Here is a 19,545-nt window from a genome sequence, read left to right on the forward strand (position 1 = left end):
AAAATAGGCAATTAAAAGAATTTTTCGCATCAGAAAATAGGCACAACTTTTTCCGATTCCAATACATCAAAAGTTCCAATTTTTCAGATTCCCGATTAATCATCCCAACACTAATATATAATCATCCAGATAGACTATTTCACTATTCTTCAGTGTGGCTAGACTAGCACCTGTGGTAGACTAGGAATTACACACCCATCCCAAGTCTGGAATCAAACCTACAATCATCTAGTTGATAGTCGGCAGTTCTACCCCTAACTCATAAGATCAGCACTCTCAATGCATGTCTTTATATAAACATTGAGCGCCACTTTTGTTTACAAAGAATTATGCATTATAAAACAACTTTTCAAACTTGTAAAATCCCTGCACCCGCCGCCAAGAAAATGTTTTTAATCATTACAAAAGAATTTCTACACACACCTGTACAAATTTTCTTTAATGATTAAAAAAAAAAAAAAAAAAAAAAAAAAAAAAGAAGAGTATATATATATATATATATACACACACACCAGGTTAAAGGTATTCAAGATTGCTAACTAATAAATTAAACAAGGTTATTAAACGTGCTCAGTGAAAGAGCAAGATATATTTTTATTAACATAAACAAATTTACATGGCCGCGACACTCAAAGACGAGTTTCTTCTGTAGGAAGCAACTATTTATTAAGTTGCCTGACAAGTACTTCTGGTTTTAACCAAACATTTGTCCGAAACATTAGCATGTCCAGTGTCGCAACCATGTAAATATTTTTATTATTATTATTATTCGACTATGGCTGAGTTTGCTTTTCTGGCTGTTTGCATAAATCTCATTTGGTAAAAGTCAGTTTCATTTTGTTTGTATTTTGTAGGAGCACGAACAATTTAAATATGTAAGCATTGAATCATTTTGGAAAGAACTTACCATTTCTGGGTCTTTTGCCACTTCTGGAAACGTTTCTTTCTGCAGAAGAACAAGAAAATGTATTCTTTAATATAATCCATTGTTTAGACAGATATGTATTAAAAAAGAATTCACAAATTCTTACATGAAAGTACATAAAACAGAAGTAAACAGTTTATTATTGATAATACAATTCGAAAGAGGCTTTGCTGCTGTCAGACTGTTCAAGCCGAAGAGGTCCATTTTCTCTAATTGCCTGCAACGTTGCTACTGGGGGAATGTTGACATTTTGTAGGCCAGAATGTGCTTATAGTGCAGTGACATTTAAAAATCATACCTGACCTTGTATTCAACTTGGAGAGGAGATAAATACCTTTCATTTAAATCATTCGGTTTCTTTCCTAGGATTGCCCAGTTGTGTATAACGTGGTTGTTACATTGTTGTGCACAGAGATAATCGCAAAGGAACAAAAGAAAGAAATTCAACTCTGCTTTTTTTTATTTTATTGAAATAAAAGGTATTTATTCATGGTACTTTCCAAACTATGCCTGCTTGTTGGTTTTACAAGTCTCTTTGTTCATCATGTGGTTAACAAAACTCTGCTGTGTCAAACATGCTTTTTCTCCTCCCGTGTCGACACGTCTGCTCAAGTCCAGTTATTGCCACACAGGTTTTTCAAATCTCTCTCCACTTTTTCTTCCTTCACTATGACATCAACTTGCGCCACTGCTTGGTCATTTGCATATGCGAGTTGTTGCTGCTGCTGCTGCTACATATGTCGCCATGCTAAACTCACTTCTTAGAGTAGAAAGTGAGCCTTGGGTTAATCTTTGGCAGCCTCATAAGTCTTGCTTCCTCCGTTCCGTCTTTTAGTCCTCACATTTCATGAGCGATGTTTCTGACAAAGGGGGAAGAATTACTGTTTTCTGGGTCAAAATCTCTCCATCTAACACTTATTGACTAGTTTTTGATCTTAAAGTAGTTTTTTTGCGTTTTAGCTCCTTACATCAATTGGGTTCATGACTTGTCTGGAGCGATTCCTATATATATATATATATATATATATATATATATAAATAAAACACTTTCGAATCAACTAACAATTACTCTGTTGTTCATGACTTTTCTCCAAGCAAGCACTTCACAAATATATCTACCCACCCTCCTTTTCCTCAGCTTACTTTCACAATTCTATATCTTCATCCTCAGGTTATTAACAACTAATTGTCACAATGTTACTTTGTGTAATTCAAAGGGCCTGTTGCTTATGTCTTTCTTTATTTTCTATCTAATGTCTCACAGTGGTCCTGGTCTATTTATTTCTCTCTCACTGTAAAATACGAGACACAAGAGTTAGAAAGTGGGATTAAAAAGTCAGTGCCCCCAAGGAGGAGCACAATGAACTACGATACATGTCTGGACAACTTAGTCAGCATTCCCAAGTAGACAGAAGGCAAAACTTTGAAAAGTGGACCTCCTAGAACTGCACAGGATCTGCAATACACTATAGTTAACAGAGAGAAGGTTATTACAAGAATGGCCTCGACTCTTATTGGCTTTGGGACAGCCCGTAGCAGTGCCATGTTGTCCTGGTAGTATCACAAAGGTTTCTATAAATTTTGGTTTACTAATGAAATATAAGAGTATGACTCACCAGCAGAGAGACGACGGTATCAACCAAAGAAGCAAAAAATCCAGGTTTTGCATTAAGTTTTTCAGTACCATAACGTACAGCCCTCCGCAAGACACGACGAAGAACATAACTGAAATTAGATGACAAGAAAAAAAAATTTTAATTTCTAAGAATTATTTCATAAAAATAAAAAAAATCTTGAAATAAGGTTTTCAAATCAGGGGTACTTTGCTGTTATGAAAGAATTTCAATTCTCAACTAAAAAATGTTTAACTAAATTTTAAGAAGTAAATTAAAAATAGTTTGATTGTTTTAGATAACAAATAAATTAAAATCTCCAAGAATTATTGGTTATAGCTAACGTATTTCCCAACTTCCGGCGTAGCGCTACCAGAAGCGGTGACAAGGCAAATCAGAAACTTCATTCCCCCCCCCTCTCTCTCTCATGCCTATATCTCCCTTGTCCATGTACTCTTTTTTATGTTTTTCCAATCTTTTTTTTTAATTGAAAAGTTTTTTTTCTTTTATTGAAATTATTTTTTTTTCTTTTAAGAATTATTGAAAACAATTTTTTTTTAATCTTCTAAAACTAGCATGCAGAAGTTTAAATGTAATGCGAACAGATATCTTGCTTCTCAACTCCATACTTAAGTTTCCTGTAGGTATGGTTCCATATTCACAGTAGCCTTTACACCTCAGTGATACTTGGCCTTGTTTAGGGTGAATCCAAGTTAAAAAAAAAAAAAAAAAAGCTGTATTCTGAGATCATCAAGATAAGTAGTCAATCATGATCCTCACATTTCTTAAATCTTTCATGTATGGCTTCAAGTGCCATACCCATCATCTCAATTAGAAGGTTAAATCTTATGAAAATAGCCTGTAAGTTTTGTCTGTATAAATGGCAAAAGCTAGATTCACTATATAGAACTTTGGTTGGAAATAAAGACATTATTTACTTATATCCATCTCTGGAAGAAGTGACACAAGGTCAGAAGGTGGAGAGAGAGTCAAGCCAGCATCCCTAAAGGAACACTGTCCTATTACAAGTTGCCTGGGTAGCCCCCTCGGCATTCTCCAGTCAAAGTGCTTCAGGCAGCCAAAAATAAACTTACTCCACCTAAAAATGGGAAGCAAAGCCTTGAACGGTGGATCTCTTATAACTGCACAGGACTAATCAGCTGCCATACCTTAGTCAACAGGGAAAAAGCCATTTAACAATGTGTTAGACTTTGAGGTCGAGGAATATAGAAAGAATAAACCAAGCATGCGGGGTCCCCCTCCACAAGGGAAAAAAATTTACTTTTACCATGACTAATGTTTATGCAAAATTTGTTAAAAATCCAAGGTGCGGTTATCGAGAAAAGTGCAAACGGATGAACAGAAGTAAATTACTAGGTCCAATTTTTCCTTTGTCGGGGTATCAACAATGATACCTCAAAATCAGATATTATTTAATAGATGTCAGGGAATCAACAATGATACCTCAAAATCAGATATTATTTAATAGATGTCGGGGGGGGATCAACAATGATACCTCAAAATCAGATATTATTTAATAGATGTCAGGGGATCAACAATGATACCTCAAAATCAGATATTATTTAATAGATGTCGGGGGGGATCAACAATGATACCTCAAAATCAGATATTATTTAATAGATGTCAGGGAATCAACAATGATACCTCAAAATCAGATATTATTTAATAGATGTCAGGGGATCAACAATGATACCTCAAAATCAGATATTATTTAATAGATGTCAGGGAATCAACAATGATACCTCAAAATCAGATATTATTTAATAGATGTCAGGGGATCAACAATGATACCTCAAAATCAGATATTATTTAATAGATGTCAGGGAATCAACAATGATACCTCAAAATCAGATATTATTTAATAGATGTCAGGGGATCAACAATGATACCTCAAAATCAGATATTATTTAATAGATGTCAGGGAATCAACAATGATACCTCAAAATCAGATATTATTTAATAGATGTCAGGGGATCAACAATGATACCTCAAAATCAGATATTATTTAATAGATGTCGGGGGGGATCAACAATGATACCTCAAAATCAGATATTATTTAATAGATGTCAGGGAATCAACAATGATACCTCAAAATCAGATATTATTTAATAGATGTCGGGGGGGGATCAACAATGATACCTCAAAATCAGATATTATTTAATAGATGTCAGGGAATCAACAATGATACCTCAAAATCAGATATTATTTAATAGATGTCGGGGGGGATCAACAATGATACCTCAAAATCAGATATTATTTAATAGATAAAAGTAAAAATAAAAACTTCAATAAACGTAAAAATTCTCTAAAATCAGTGTAATCATACCCTCGTCCTGCGTTGTCAGGTCTTCCTCCATCCGACAAAGCAATGGTCAGTGTGCGTGCATGGTCAGCAAGAACTCGATATGCCATATCAATACCATCCACATCATCAGCTCCAACCTTACCTCCATATTCTGGAGAACCGGTTCCCTACAACACAAAAAAAATTCACTTTAATCAAGTTATGAGATTATTTACAGTTTTGTTTCTTTAGCTAATAAATGAGAAGCAGAAACACTAAAAATGCTTCAATTTGTTGAAATTTAAACAATATGTTTGTATTATTTGGATTTTTCACATTTCTATTCTCATCCCAATTATTTTTACGTTTCAGTCTATGTAACTTCTTCAGGTGTATAATTTATGCCAAATTCAGTAAATGTATACAGAATTTTGAACTAAACTCTTTTTTTAATGCACAAGGGTAGTTAAAGGAGTTCTTATTCTAATGATGAGTCAGGGTGGAAAATATTCAAAACTTAAGATAATTAAAAAAAATTTTCTGTGCTACGAAACAGGTGCAGTCAAGAATTGAACATTTTAACATGCTGAAAGAAATAAACGGTAAGATGGACAATATCTTGAAATTTGGAAGATAGACTTTTTCTCATTTATTTGTATATACTCTCCAGTTATGTTTAAATAAAAGGATTGATATAGATAAAGGGTGAAATATAATTGAATACGCATATATGGGAGAAATATGAGTATATATATATATATATATATATATATATATATATATATATATATATATATACTAGCTGTATATACCCAACATTGCCTAGTTGAAACATTGCCGGGCGAAGGGATTAGTCACATACTATTTAAGATACACCAAATATTCTAACTTGACCACGTTAGATTCAGGAAAATATAAAACACATCCATCTTGATCTATGAAAATCAAACAAAGTAACTTTCATAGCTTAAATGGGAAATAACTCACATAGCTTAAATAAATAAGCTTACTTTCGGTTTTAAACGCAACTGCTTTCAGCTATTAATAATCGAAGATAAATAAATCAACTTCAATTAATATTTCTAAATCGAACAATACAACAAATAACCAATCACATCGAACTAATTATTAAAATAGATTTCCATTCTTGTAATATGCAAATGAAATTACTCATTGAATGTAGATTTCGTTTGAATACATATTACAGAAATCATGCTGGAATAAAAGTGTATATAAGTCAGTTTTCGGTGTTAAAAATTTGTGCGAAATAGTGAACCTTTTGAAAATATTGATTACATTGTGAACAAAAAGAAAGAAATACGACTTTATTATAATAGATATAAATAATGAAATGCTAAAATATGTATTTCTACATTTTCATATCTTGATACCTTTTGAATAGCTTCAAATATGGGCATAAATACATCCGTGTCATAATTAGATGGTTTATCTTGGATGACGGAGACGAGTCGTTCAAATCCCATACCACAATCAATGTGCTTTTTGGGCAGATTCACCAAACTACCATCAGGCTCTCTAGAAAGACAGAAACAAAAAGAAGTGACAAGCACAAAACTTACAATTAGTTAACAAAAGTCGTATAGTTGTGTCAACACACACACTTGCAGTAGATGGCAACATTATAAAACACAATGACACCATCATATGTGAGAATGGCAACATACAACATACATGACCAACTGTTTTCTTGTACGGCTGTAAAATGTAGCCAACTACAAAATATCAAAACGACACGATCCTAGCAGAAGCACATCACATGGAGAAGATTGCTAATCCCATTATAGAGACATATGTCACACAATGAAGTCTCAACTGGTACAGTCACATGAAAATAATATGTAAGGAAACAACTGCATTGGAATCAGATGTGAGTTATCTCCCCTGTTTCTGGTTGATGTTAAAACAATAAACCTTTGAATTAGAATTTAAGTCATTACATTGCAGTGTTTTTTTGTGTTTTTTTTAATAAACATTTCAAAATTTAAACTTTTTATTCTTAAATATTTCTTACAAAAAAAAAAAAAAATTGTATTGTTCCTTGATTAAGAAAATTCCAATTAAAACAATGCTTAAAAAACTTTCATCTTGTTATTAGAATTTATTAGAAGTCAATACAATGTAGAGTTTTTTGAGGTTTTTTAATAAACATTTCAAAATTTAAGATTTTTAATTCTTAAATATTTATTTAAAAAAAAAAAATTTCTTGCTTCGTAATTTACAAAATTATGATTCGAATTTACACAATGCTTAAAAAAACTAATTCCGAGATCCTTGTTATTTGTTTCTATTTTCTCATTTCTTCACGAGGGCAGAACTAAATAGACTGAATCTTCGATTGTTCATCGTGTTGGAGTATACATACATTTTCTTTTTTTGTTGCTTCAAATCAGTTTCCTGCCTTTTCTTCAAAGGTTTTTAAAATCTTAGATCTTTATTCTAACATTTTCAATATAGGTGATTCGGGCGCCTTCATAACAGAAACCCATTTATTTATCCGAAAGTGTACAAACTTAGATATTGAAATGGTTATATTTCACTGCCACATTACCGCTAAACAAAAGAAAATATCAAATTAAAAAAATAAATAAAATCCTTTTTACCTGTTGTATTGAATAAACACTAAATTCCAAATTTCTAGAACGTCAGGATCATCCATGTTGACTAAGTGGCTGGCATTACGGTTTCCAATTCTGTCATAATGAATTTCAGAACAGGGACCACAAGGCCCCGTTTCACCCATTTCCCAGAAGTTGTCTTTAGCGTCAAATGGAAGAATGCGATCCTCACCCAACCTGAAAAAATAAATAAATAAATAAAACAAGGAAAAAGTGGTTGTAACATAAAAATAGCATCATGTATTGATTTTTTTTTTCTTTTTTTTTTTTTCTTTACTGGAAAGGCGGGAAGGGGTCACTGCTTATCAAGGTCCAAGAGGGACTTAAGGATAAGAATTAATGAGTGTTTGGCAGACTGAGGTAATAGTGATGATCAGTAATGGTGGTAATTGGGTAGAATTTGATAATTCAAGAGGACAGATCAACAAGAACTTAATTGTTGTTTGTCAACTCGAGTGACTCGAGTCATGTAAAACAAGCTCCAAGCCATTTGAATTATGTAATTGTGACAAGATTGTAGACCTGGACAACGTTGGTTGGTCGTTTTTGTTGTACGACATATCAACCCTTTTCAGATTATTTAATGCAAATATCAAAAAATTGGCGGAACTATTGAGGTCGTTCAGAAGCTTTGATACCTTAGTGATACTATTGGCACACAGGGTGGAGCAGGTGCGATTGAAAGAGTTAAGAGTAGATGGAATACATTCAGATAACTTCGATGCCTACGTTTAGTTTCGAAAGACAAAGGATACCCCCCCCATAGGGGCAGCTGCAGGTGTAATTGTGAAGCAAGAGTTGCGCAATCCCTAACCACACTTCTCCTGAATCGGCACTGTTTGAGTCCATGGCACGGAGATGTCCAGGACAACTGGAAACAATGCAAATATAAGCAGAGAGCACATACAGCACTATGAAGTCCCAAATGGTCACCCATTTAGTACTGACCAGGTTTAACGTTGCTTAACTTTGGTGATCCAGCTGGAACCGGTGTGTCAATGTGATTATGCTGTACTCAGATAACTTACTCCATTACTAACCAGCAGAGCGTTACCACTGCAGACCAATGTGTGTACAGTATGATGTATGAAACTGAAACATGTTAAATGAGGATTGAGGACATGTGTTGCATGGAAAAGAAATGATACAATAATAATATGATGGATGTGTAAAGCGAGCTTTATCGACAAAATTAGTTCTGGATAGTATAGGAAGATGTATGCAAAGCAGTAGATGTCTGTGGTGTGGTCACGCTTAAAGAATTAACGAGAGTTCTTTAGTTAGGAGATAAATAAATTAACAAATCCAGTTAACAGGGAAAGGCCAAGGAAAACATGGAAGGAAGTGATAAAAAGAGACCTGAGAGAAAGAGAAATAAATGAAGACTTGGGTAGAGATAGGTTATTTGAAAGTCAACTTTTACAAACTGCTGAACACATATCAGTAATATGTCAAACAGATGCTAAACCAAATATGGTAATAATGATCAGGGCTATGACAACAGCATATTCTTTTCCTTGTTTTGATTCTCAGGTATATATCCATTGATATCTTATATGTTTTTATGTAGAGTGATGTGATCCTCGGTTAATTGTGTCTGTGTCGGATATATACTTGAGAGTAAAAACAATGAAAAGAATATGCTATTGTCATAGCCCTAATAATGATGTTGAAAAAAAAATCACAGCAACAATAACACTAACCTCGGAACAAGAGGAAAGAAGCGATCAACAGCATCCAGAGCCTTCGGGACAAGATCAAAGTGTAGTATCTGTTCTTCAGATGCTGCACTTCCATTTCTTGTTCTCTGTCAGAGGAGGAGAAATCCTTCACGACTGAGACAATTTTTATTTTTGTTCCTTTTCTCCACGTTAAAAAACGACCCTGGTGTCTAACTCTGTCCCGTAGGGAGGCATTGTAAATAGGAACAGCATCCAGAGCCGTACCAAATGACATGACGAGGTCAAAAGTAACAAGACTGAACTGGAACAAATACATTGAGGACACTGCAAAGGCTGCTGCAAAAAGGTGGGTTCCCTCTATCATGCTAAAGAACTACTCTTACCTGAGAGTATCTTGTACCTCTACAAAGCCACCATTCATTCATGCATGGAGTATTGTTGCCACATTTGGGCTGGTGCATCTACCACTACCCTCTTAGACAGGGTCCAAAAAAGAGTTTTCTATCTAATAGATCCCATTCTGTCAACTAACCTCTAACCCCTGTCCCATCGCTGCAATCTTGCATCCCTGTGCCTGTTTTACAAGTATTTTAATGGAATGTGTTCTGCTTAACTCGTTGCATTTGCACCCCCTCTCGACGTACATATCCTCAACAAACCCGCTTAGCAACAAAAACACACCCCTAAACTGTTGAGGTCCCTAAATACCAGAAAACTTTCTACTCTAATAATTTCTTTCCTCGAGCGGCTAGACTTTGGAATTCCCTTCCTGCTATCTGCTTCCCTGACTGTACTGATATGCAGAAGTTTAAATGTAATGCAAACCAACATCTTGTTAATCTTTCCTAGGCATGGTCCGATATAGTAGCCCCATATGTCCAAGTGACGATATGCCTTATTAGGAATGAGCAAGAGTTAAATAGAAGAAAAACTACAGGTCCACATGACAACCTTGATTACACATGGCTCGAAATGATTTATAAAATTTTGAAACAAGGATTGATAATCCATATTATTTGGATTCTTCGGACTAAAGTTATCATCTTGAATCTTATTCACACAACATTTCGGTTGATATAACTTATGACCTTCTTCAAGTGTATCATGTAGATCTTGGGAATCTGTATGGAATTTCAAATAAACTTTTTATTTATTCCATGGAGGTAGCATGCTCTTGTTCTGTCAACTATGACTAGGTTGAAGTTGTAAGTAATTTGCAATTGTATTGTTAAATGTTGCCCCACACTGAGTATTGAAACTTCAACCTCCAGAAGAGTGTAACTTACCAAGTACTTTATCCACTATCCTACGGGTCCTTGAAAGCGACACTAAAAATACAATTGCAAATTACTTAGGACTTCTACCCACTTATGGCTGGCAGAACAAGAGCATGCTATGCCTGTGGATTAAATAAAGATTCCCCGACTCCAACAAGATATACCTGAAGAAGGTCAAAGGTTATATTGGCCAAAATGTTATGTGAATAACAATCGAGATGAGAACACTAATCTGAACAATCAAAATGATACGTATGGTTCGAAACATTTCTTATGACTAAAGGAAAAAGAAAAGGATCAAAAAAAGAAAAGATTTTTTTTTAAATACAAAGACTAACCCAAGACTTATCCATATTTGTTTGCATTCCTCATCTGGTTCCAGAGTGCCATCAGAATTGCCACCAAAATATGTGATATAAAGACGATCTTTGTCGAGACCAATTCGTTCAGTAAGAAACTCCCATGCCCAAGTGCAAATTTCTTTCTATAAAAAAAAAAAAAAAATTAAAAATAAACAAAAAATAAAAAAATATTTTTAAGAAATATTTAAAAAAAAAAAAAATATATAAAATTTTTTTTAATTAAAAAAAAAAAAAAAAATTGAAAATTAAAAAAATTAATAAAATAAAAAATATTTAAAAATTAAAAAAAAAAAAGTTGTAATATTACAGGAAGTATTTACATAATCCTAAACAGATGAGACCAATCTTGTTGCACCGATAACAGTGCACACAAGTGTTCTGCTGCCTCATATCATCAAGACAAATATGTAGAGGTGCTTCTTCGTTATTAGAGCGAAATAAAATCGAAATATTGAATTTAAAGTAAAACAATGGTATATTTAATCATCATGTTGCAGTAATGAACATATCCAAAAATTATGAAAACTAATAAGGTAGAAAATTAACTATTAATGAAAACAGTTTTCGAGAACAATTAGCGAAATCTGAGTTTTGCTAGAAATGGTCAAAAGATTTTCAAAACTTCCAGAAAATAACTACAGTAGAACCCTGGGATACAGCATTAAAAATTAGTAACAAAATACATTACAGTATATAATACACATGTATATAATCAAATGACATTATAAATAACACTAAGGCAGAGCAAAATACCGTAACCAGGGTCCGGAAAAACATTGTATTTGGGATTCTACTGTACCACTTGTTAAGATTCAAACTCTCCAGTTTTTTTTGTTGTCTTTTTTGAGTTTTTTTATAGCAAAAATGTAATTTCTGCTATTTTTCTTCCAAAACTATTTTCATTAATAATTAATTTTCTGCGTTATTTTACGTAATTTTTAGATATGTTCATTACTGTGATATGACAATTAAGTAAATCCCATTAGTTTTACTTGAAATTTAATATTTTGATTTTTGTATTTCACTCTAATAAGGAAGAAGCGCTGATATGAAAGGGATAATGCGATTAATTCGAAACATTTATTTAATTTATTTTAAGAGTAAGCATCAGATTTTTTTTCTTAAAGATTAAAAAAAAAAAATAAAAAATCCAAACGGAATTTTTTCTGTAGATTTTCCATAATTACCCCCCCCCCAATCGTTGTCCATTTATTACTAGCCGGCATTGCCCAGGTGTTTGGAGGTGTGTTGAGAGAAAAAAAAAGTGGTGGCTGGCAGGCAGGCAGGCAGGCTCAAACGTTGAAATTAGTAAAGTCATTCCAACCGATACAATGACTTGCAAAAATGGTGACGAAAAAATTGACCCTCCTTGTAGAAAACTGTCCAGTTGAAGGTGAAAGAATTGATGTTTTAGCCAATTTTTCAATATTTGTCGTTCGAAGGGTCAAGCTTCAAAACGATACCGATCTCGTGAAAATCCGTTGCCTCTGTTGAACGTTTTAGTCAAACATACATTTAAACAGACAGGTGAGATTTATATAATAGATTAACAGGACCTGTGGAAATTCCACATTTGCAATCTTCATCTACTGTACATTGCTACAGTGCTTAAAAATATTTCCATTCTATGAACATATTATTGTATCACCTTTGTTCAAGCTGCAACTCATCTACATACTCTGGTTACTGTAGTTTCAGAATCTATCTACGAAATGAAGGGGAGAGAAGGAGGAGGGGACTATCTTCAAAACCCTTTTAGGAATTTAGTAACATATTTGCAGTCAATCGATGGTCGGACTTCCACACTATTTTTGTACCATTTTTGGACACAACAGATACTACACTTGGTCCTAGCCTGAAGGCCAAGACAGCGTATTTCAGTTCCAAGTTTCAGATTTGATACAACAGCGACATCAAATGGAATTTTATAAGATTATTTTTGGATTGCATTTTTGGACATCAAGCCATTTAAAAGGGTGGTGAAAGGGGATAATGTATGTACAATGAAGTGCCTTTGCATATTATTATGCTGATAATATTTGCCTTGTGTAGACAAATATTCCTCTAAAAAAATTTTTTTCTAGAAGTAATTTTTTACTCTTTAAAAAAAAAAAAAAAAAAAAATTATATATATATATATATATATATATATATATATATATATATATATACACACACACACACGCAATATACATTTACATGGATGTCACATAATTATATCAATGTACAATAATGACGCTGGGTTAAAAAGATGACAAAATGCAAAGATCTTATGACATGAACAGTAATTGGAATCTAAGATTTCAGTCATTCGGATTCATGAAAAAGAATTTAAATTTTATCTGGCAAATATACCCGCTGAACCAAGTGTAAGACATATACAAACAACTGTACTTAAAGGGACGGATAGAACCTTAAAAAGATCACTTGGATGGAACATATAAGATATTGGATGAATGTTTGGCATCCTACCAGTTGCCAAATCTCCAGCTAGAATAGAATGATTTGAAAACAAAAAAAAATGATAGAAATAAATAAATAAAATTTGATAGAAATAAAATTTGAAAGAAATAACTATTAATTTGAAAGAAATATTAATTTGAAAGAAAAAATAAAAATATTCTGAAAAAAAAAAAAAAAAAAAAAAAAACATTCACTCACTTTGTAATAATCGCCGAATGACCAATTTCCTAACATTTCAAAAAACGTGTGATGGTAGACATCCTTTCCAACATCTTCAAGATCGTTGTGTTTGCCCCCAGCACGGATACACTTTTGAGTATTCGCTGCTCGCGTCCATTTGGCCATGTCACTAGAAGGGTCGACAGTTCCAAGAAAGATTGGCTTGAACTGGAAGATGTCAAAAAATGGAAAATTATATTGCAACATGTGGAAATGTGCACTTCAACAAATACAATCACACACACTAAACGGATACATACAAACACATATCAAATTTGAAAAATAAATAAAATCAAACTCCAGAAACAAATACAATTGTGATTGAAAATAAATATATTTATGGAGTTGGAATGAACTAATACAGAATTGACATTGACCAAACGAGAAATTAGTTTAATGATTAACAAGAAGAATCATTTGAGGATGTCGCTTTTATTTTGATACAACTATAACTACAATGAGAATCTCCATTGTTTTCATAAAAATTGGAAATATTTTCAAATTTTCACCAGCTATGGGCAATTACCTCCATTGCCTCGTGGATGCCGTGGGAAAGGCAGAGGCTAAAGGAGTAAACTCCGACGAAGAATCCAGGTTTGAGTCCCAATAGGCAGATGGTGAAACATTGCAATACTTTTCTTGCAGCTGCACCGGTTCCGACCCTATTGGCTTGCCTTTCCATCAAACTTTGTCTGCAACGCAAAGTTACCTTGGTAACTGGCCAAACCTAGGTCTCCTTACCGCCCGATAACCCTTGCATCTGGAGACACAATTCCAGTTTCTAATCGTATAACCACAACAGATGCTGAAGTGCACCAGACTAGATGCAGAATACCATTGTCTTCTAAGACAGAGAGCTGCCATCAGATTAACAAAAAAAAATATATATATTTGCTGTAAATCTAGTAAATATATTTTGTTAATAACTAAGGGACATATCAGGTCTTGTGCATTTCATGGATTTTATGCAAATGAACAAAACAGCTCTGAAATGCGTATATTTCTTTCCTGGCTGTCAACACTTTCATAGTTGATTATTAAATGTTAGTGTATGGAATTGTAGATAAGTATGCGAACGTGCTACTAAAAATATGAACACAAACATCACTAAAGCAGAAGCAAGACGTATCAGTAAATTCATACAGCCATCCTTATTCAATTAATAACTAATGTTTGAAAGAGAATATTAAAAACAGAACTATTGCTTGTAATGACAACACACAACAATAAACCATACATGCACATACAAATATGAAAGAAGTTAGCGTCCCTAATAATATTGGCCTAAATCAAGCAGAGATAAGTTGGTTTGGTTGTTTTAAGGCATTCCAACACGTTTTCAAGTAATTTAATGCTGAATCCAGTAATTTTGGAGAAAAGTTGTTTATATCTTCAAGTATTTATTTTGTCCGGCATAATCACATTTGACACACCGGTTCCCATAAGATAACCGGAGTTAAGTAACTCTGAGCCTGGACAGTACCAGATGGGTGACCATTTAGAACTTTCAGGTGCTGTATATGCTCTTCTCCGCTTATCTCGGCATTGTTTCCAGTTCTCCTTGCCACTGGACTCAAGCAGTGCTGATTCAGGAGAGGTGTGGTTGAGGATTGCGCAACCCTTGTAACGCTATTACACGTGCAGCTTCTTCTACAGGGAGTATCCTTTGTCTTTTGAGACTGAACAGAAGCATTGATTTATTTTATGTTTAGTTTGGTTGTTTTGTCGTGAAAAATTGTTTTCGGCTTTGTAGAACATGACTGACTTTTGCAGAGAACAAAAACAAAAAAAAAAAAACAATAACATAAATGTTTGGTGCATTTTAGGTCAGAAAGTCGGTATCTTCAGACATCCTGATCTGGTAGCACCAAAAGAGTCGAGATAGAGAAGAAAACTAAATAGCAAGGTCTTATGCAAGACATGGAACTGGAAGCTTAGCAAGGCTTCAATAATTACAGTAATTATAAAAGCTAGTGGACTCATAAAAAAAAGAATTTCAAAAGTTACCTGGCAAATATACCAAGAACAAGAGAGAAACAATTGCACTTAAAGTGACAGAATCCTAAAAAGATCTCTCGGTTGAAAACTCTGAAATAGCAAATGAATTTCTGCCATGTGGTAGGATCCTCAGCAAAAACAAAGATTCAAAAAAACAAATAAAAGGAAAAGACAGTTGTGTTTCGATAACTACGGTTTTGGGTTGCTTTGATTCATTGGTTAACTCTTTATGACCTGAATTATGATGTAGAGGACTAAAAAAATATTTATTGTTAATTTTAGTTAGTAATGATTGGGGCTATGACAACAGCATATTTTTTTCATTGTTTTGATTCCCGAGTATATATCCGACAGAGTTAATCAACCGAGAACCACATAACTCTATATAAAAGCATGTAAGATACCAACGGATACACACTCGAGAGTCAAAACAATGAAAAAAATATGCTGTTGTCCTAGTCCTAGTAATGATACTATGATTATCTTCAAACTGGAAAAATTATGAAGTTCAATAGTTAAACTACCACTGAAAATTTTTGCATTTCATAAACTTACTTTGATTATTATCCATTGTGCTTAAAAAAACTGTTTATGACGACAAACAAAATCCTTCACTCTCTGAAACAGATGGCAGCATACTGAATGTAAGCAATGGACAGTTGCAATCTGGTGGTATCTGGCATCTACCCAGATACTGAACTAATACATACAAGGCACATTTGAATCAATTCCCACTTTATTTATGCCGTTATATTCATTTATTTAAAACTAAATGAATTAGTTCAACTAGGTCATAAACGGTTAAAACAGAAATTTAATTATTTTACCACGAAAACTTTTTTATGCTTAAAAGAAATGATTTTCTCTTTTACCTGGTTCATGCCTGCGTTGGCAAATAATAAAGTTGGGTCATCATGCGGCACAACACTTGAGGAATGGACGTATTCATGGTCTTTTTCTTTGAAGAAATCAAGGAACTCTTGTCGTACCTCGCTACTAGTCAGTTGGCTCTTCATCTTGACAACTGTAAAAGAACAACATTTTATTAAAAACTAGCAGATCCCGTTGTTTAGTGGAAGCCTGCCCCCCCCACCTCACAAAAAAGTAAACTACGGTTGTTGGTGGCCACTGTCGTCCCGAACAATTTGCAGACACTGGCGGCCGTGGACGAAATGAAATAATCTGGCTTTCACTGGCGATTAGTGCTGGTTTGGGGCAATAACATGCACGTACTGTTTGAATTAAAAAATAAAAAAAAAAAACAATTAAGGGAATGTGTAAATCAGTATGGATTAATAAAATTACGAAGAATGGTTCATTAGAATTATAATGAAAAGTAAAAACAGAAGTTTTAGAAGTTAGGGATTCTCCCTGTATAGGAACTGTTTTGCGTGATCAAAATCAGTGGTAGCAGTCAGAGCTGTTTTCGTTTGTTGTTCAAGTCTTTCTCTTTTCAACTCTTCCACCAATAGTGTTAAATTAAATTCCCACTTTATGTCATCTTTTTTTAATGTGTAAAAACAAACAATTACATCTTTTTTTTACTTCATTTCTTTGAGTATTTTCATGTTAAGAATGGCGTTTGGAATAGACAACCTAAACTCCCCATGTTAGGAACAGTTTTCAGAATAGACACCCTCAAAATCCCCATGTAAAAAATGGCTTTCGGAGTAGACAACCCCCTTTTTTGGGAGGAGCGGGAAAATAATTCCCCCAAATTTAACCATGATAATCATTGTCAGAATACCCACCTACAAATGCTCTTTATAAGTACTTGTCTCTGCAAAATTTGAATGAGATTTTCTGAATCAGCATGGTCAAAAACCTATAAAAGTCGTCATTCTAAAGAGAGTTGTGGAGGTAGACCTAATGTATAAATTTATCCCCCACCTCACAAAAAAAAAAAGAAAAAAAAAAAGGTAATGTGTGTGCAATCTTAAGAATCAGTCCGGAATCTATTATGATTGTTGCCAATTTAAAAATAAATGTTTCAGAATAAGCATCTATAGGATTCATTCGTACTGAATATATTGTTTGAATGTAATGTTATTTTAATATATGTGAAATATTCACAATTTAAAACTGTTTTCATTTCCCCTTTTGTAACTGCTGAAACTGTAAAAAATGTGATACATTGATAGTTTTTTGTTCATGTTTCTGTAAATAAATAAGAAATAAGTAAAAATATATAACATAAACGGTTATTTGAAAAGATATGCGATTAAAACAATAATCAATTGATAAAAAGGTATATGCATTTTTATAGATTTTTATTATAAGGGGAGTGGTGAAAAAAATAAACATAAAATATAGTTAATTATAAAAATAGTTTAACAACTTTAAAATGTGAATATTTCACATATGTTAAGAAAACATTAAATTCGAACAACATAAGTATGAATCAGTAAATGATATAGTGGAAACATTTATTATTTAATTGGCGACACAAAAAAAACCCAAAAAAAACAATTATGTTTGAAAAAAAATATAATTCTGGAACAAATGTACAAAACGAGCAAGTGAAAGAGAGAGAGAGAGGAAATAAATGTCTGTTTTTTGTCGGCATCACTGTGTAATGTTTTTGTTTTTCTTTTTGCATAAAAAGAAATGTAAAAAGTGAGAGAGTTGTGAAGAATAGAGAGAGAGAGAGAGAGAGAGAGAGAGAGAGAAAAAATACAAAATGACGCCATAAAATGTAACAAAAAAAAATCTTTATAGGTTGGCCAAATCTATAAATAAGTAGTTTTGAAGAATAGTGGACATATTTATCCATTTTGTGCTTCCATACCTCAATTGACAGCCCAGCCGCCATGTTTGAAAGTTAGGGTCTGGTTTTATGCAGAATTACCTATTTTTTTTACTTGTGCATGTTTGTTCCAGTAATTAAGAGTACCAGTATTTAAGTATCTGTGTATGAGCAGTTAATATGTATGTACATGTTTTTTTGTAAGCAATAATGTCTCCTGTAGAGAGCGACGCCATTTTAGAGAATTCTTGAAGTGTTCGTTTATGTAGGCAACAATCATTCCAGAATATAAGAATGTCAGATCACAACTAATGAGATTACGTGGAATCTGGTTGGGAAGACATTATTATTTAGGAGTCGGAGAAGTGTAAGCTAATGGTATGTCTGTGTTTATGATCAAGTTACTAAGGGTAAAACTCCATATATGTTGAAAGTGCAGAATTCCTCCCGATGATGACTGGGGTGTTAGAACTTCACATTTAGAAACTACTTCCTCTAAAGATGGTTGTGATTGTGATGGTGTTGCTCCTAAAATGAAATGTATGATTTTATTATAACAAATAAAGGTGTCTAAAATAGCATTCTAAAGTTACATAAGATAGTGGCTAATAGTCCAGACATAATAAATTTGTATGTGGCATCTGCTGTTGCAAACCCACGGTAATTTGGTTCAGAGGGGAATTTCTGCAATCAAAATATTATATATAGAGACAAGCCAAGTATGTGGGGGCCCCCCTCCACAAGTGAAAAATCTACTTTTACCATGACTAATGTTTGTGCAAATTTTTTTTTTAAATCCAAAGCGTGGTTATTGAGAAAAGTGCAAACAAATGAACAGACGAATGATTTGGGGGTAATTTTATCCCTATAATGCCTCCTAGGGAATCAACCAGATTTATCCTGGAAAATGTTCTGGCAAAAATTTACTTTCACCATGACTAATGTTTGTGCAGATTAAAAAAAATCTAAAATGTGATTATTGAAAAAGTATGAACGGACGTACAATTTGGGGGCAATTTTATCCTATGATGCCCCCTTGGGGGGAGGGGGGATCATTTATCCCAGAAAATCCATTCTGACAAAAATTTACTTTTACCATCACTAATGTTTGTGCAAAAATTTTTAAAAATCCAAGGTGTGGTTATTGGAAAAAGTGAGAACAAACAAATGGGAGTGAATTACTAGATCCAACCCCTCTTTTGTCCCGGGGGGGGGGGGTTAACATCAATAACAAAGCAATAGTATGATAATACAAGCCACAACTGAAAAGCTCATCTCACATAAAAACACTTTGATGTCCGTACATGTCATGCTAAAAT

At 33.5% G+C, this 19,545-nt stretch overlaps 1 protein-coding gene across 1 annotated transcript in view; it reads right to left on the minus strand.

The window, feature by feature from the left end:
• LOC145258159 (alanine--tRNA ligase, cytoplasmic-like) overlaps positions 1–19,545 on the minus strand; it is an 82,866-nt gene that overhangs the window by 48,395 nt on the left and 14,926 nt on the right. Inside the window, exons 2-9 of the mRNA XM_080115959.1 lie at positions 16,353–16,504; positions 13,462–13,650; positions 10,777–10,922; positions 7,465–7,656; positions 6,235–6,379; positions 4,886–5,031; positions 2,542–2,650; positions 908–946 (exon numbers count right to left, since the gene is read on the minus strand). Of these exons, the coding sequence (XP_079972085.1) occupies positions 908–946; positions 2,542–2,650; positions 4,886–5,031; positions 6,235–6,379; positions 7,465–7,656; positions 10,777–10,922; positions 13,462–13,650; positions 16,353–16,496 (1,110 nt within the window). The 5' untranslated portion in view covers positions 16,497–16,504. The remainder of the gene's footprint in view (positions 1–907; positions 947–2,541; positions 2,651–4,885; positions 5,032–6,234; positions 6,380–7,464; positions 7,657–10,776; positions 10,923–13,461; positions 13,651–16,352; positions 16,505–19,545) is intronic.

This window comes from Euprymna scolopes, chromosome 33, assembly GCF_053919585.1.
Source record: "Euprymna scolopes isolate OS-2025 chromosome 33, ASM5391958v1, whole genome shotgun sequence".
In the NCBI taxonomy this organism is placed as follows: domain Eukaryota; kingdom Metazoa; phylum Mollusca; class Cephalopoda; order Sepiida; family Sepiolidae; genus Euprymna; species Euprymna scolopes.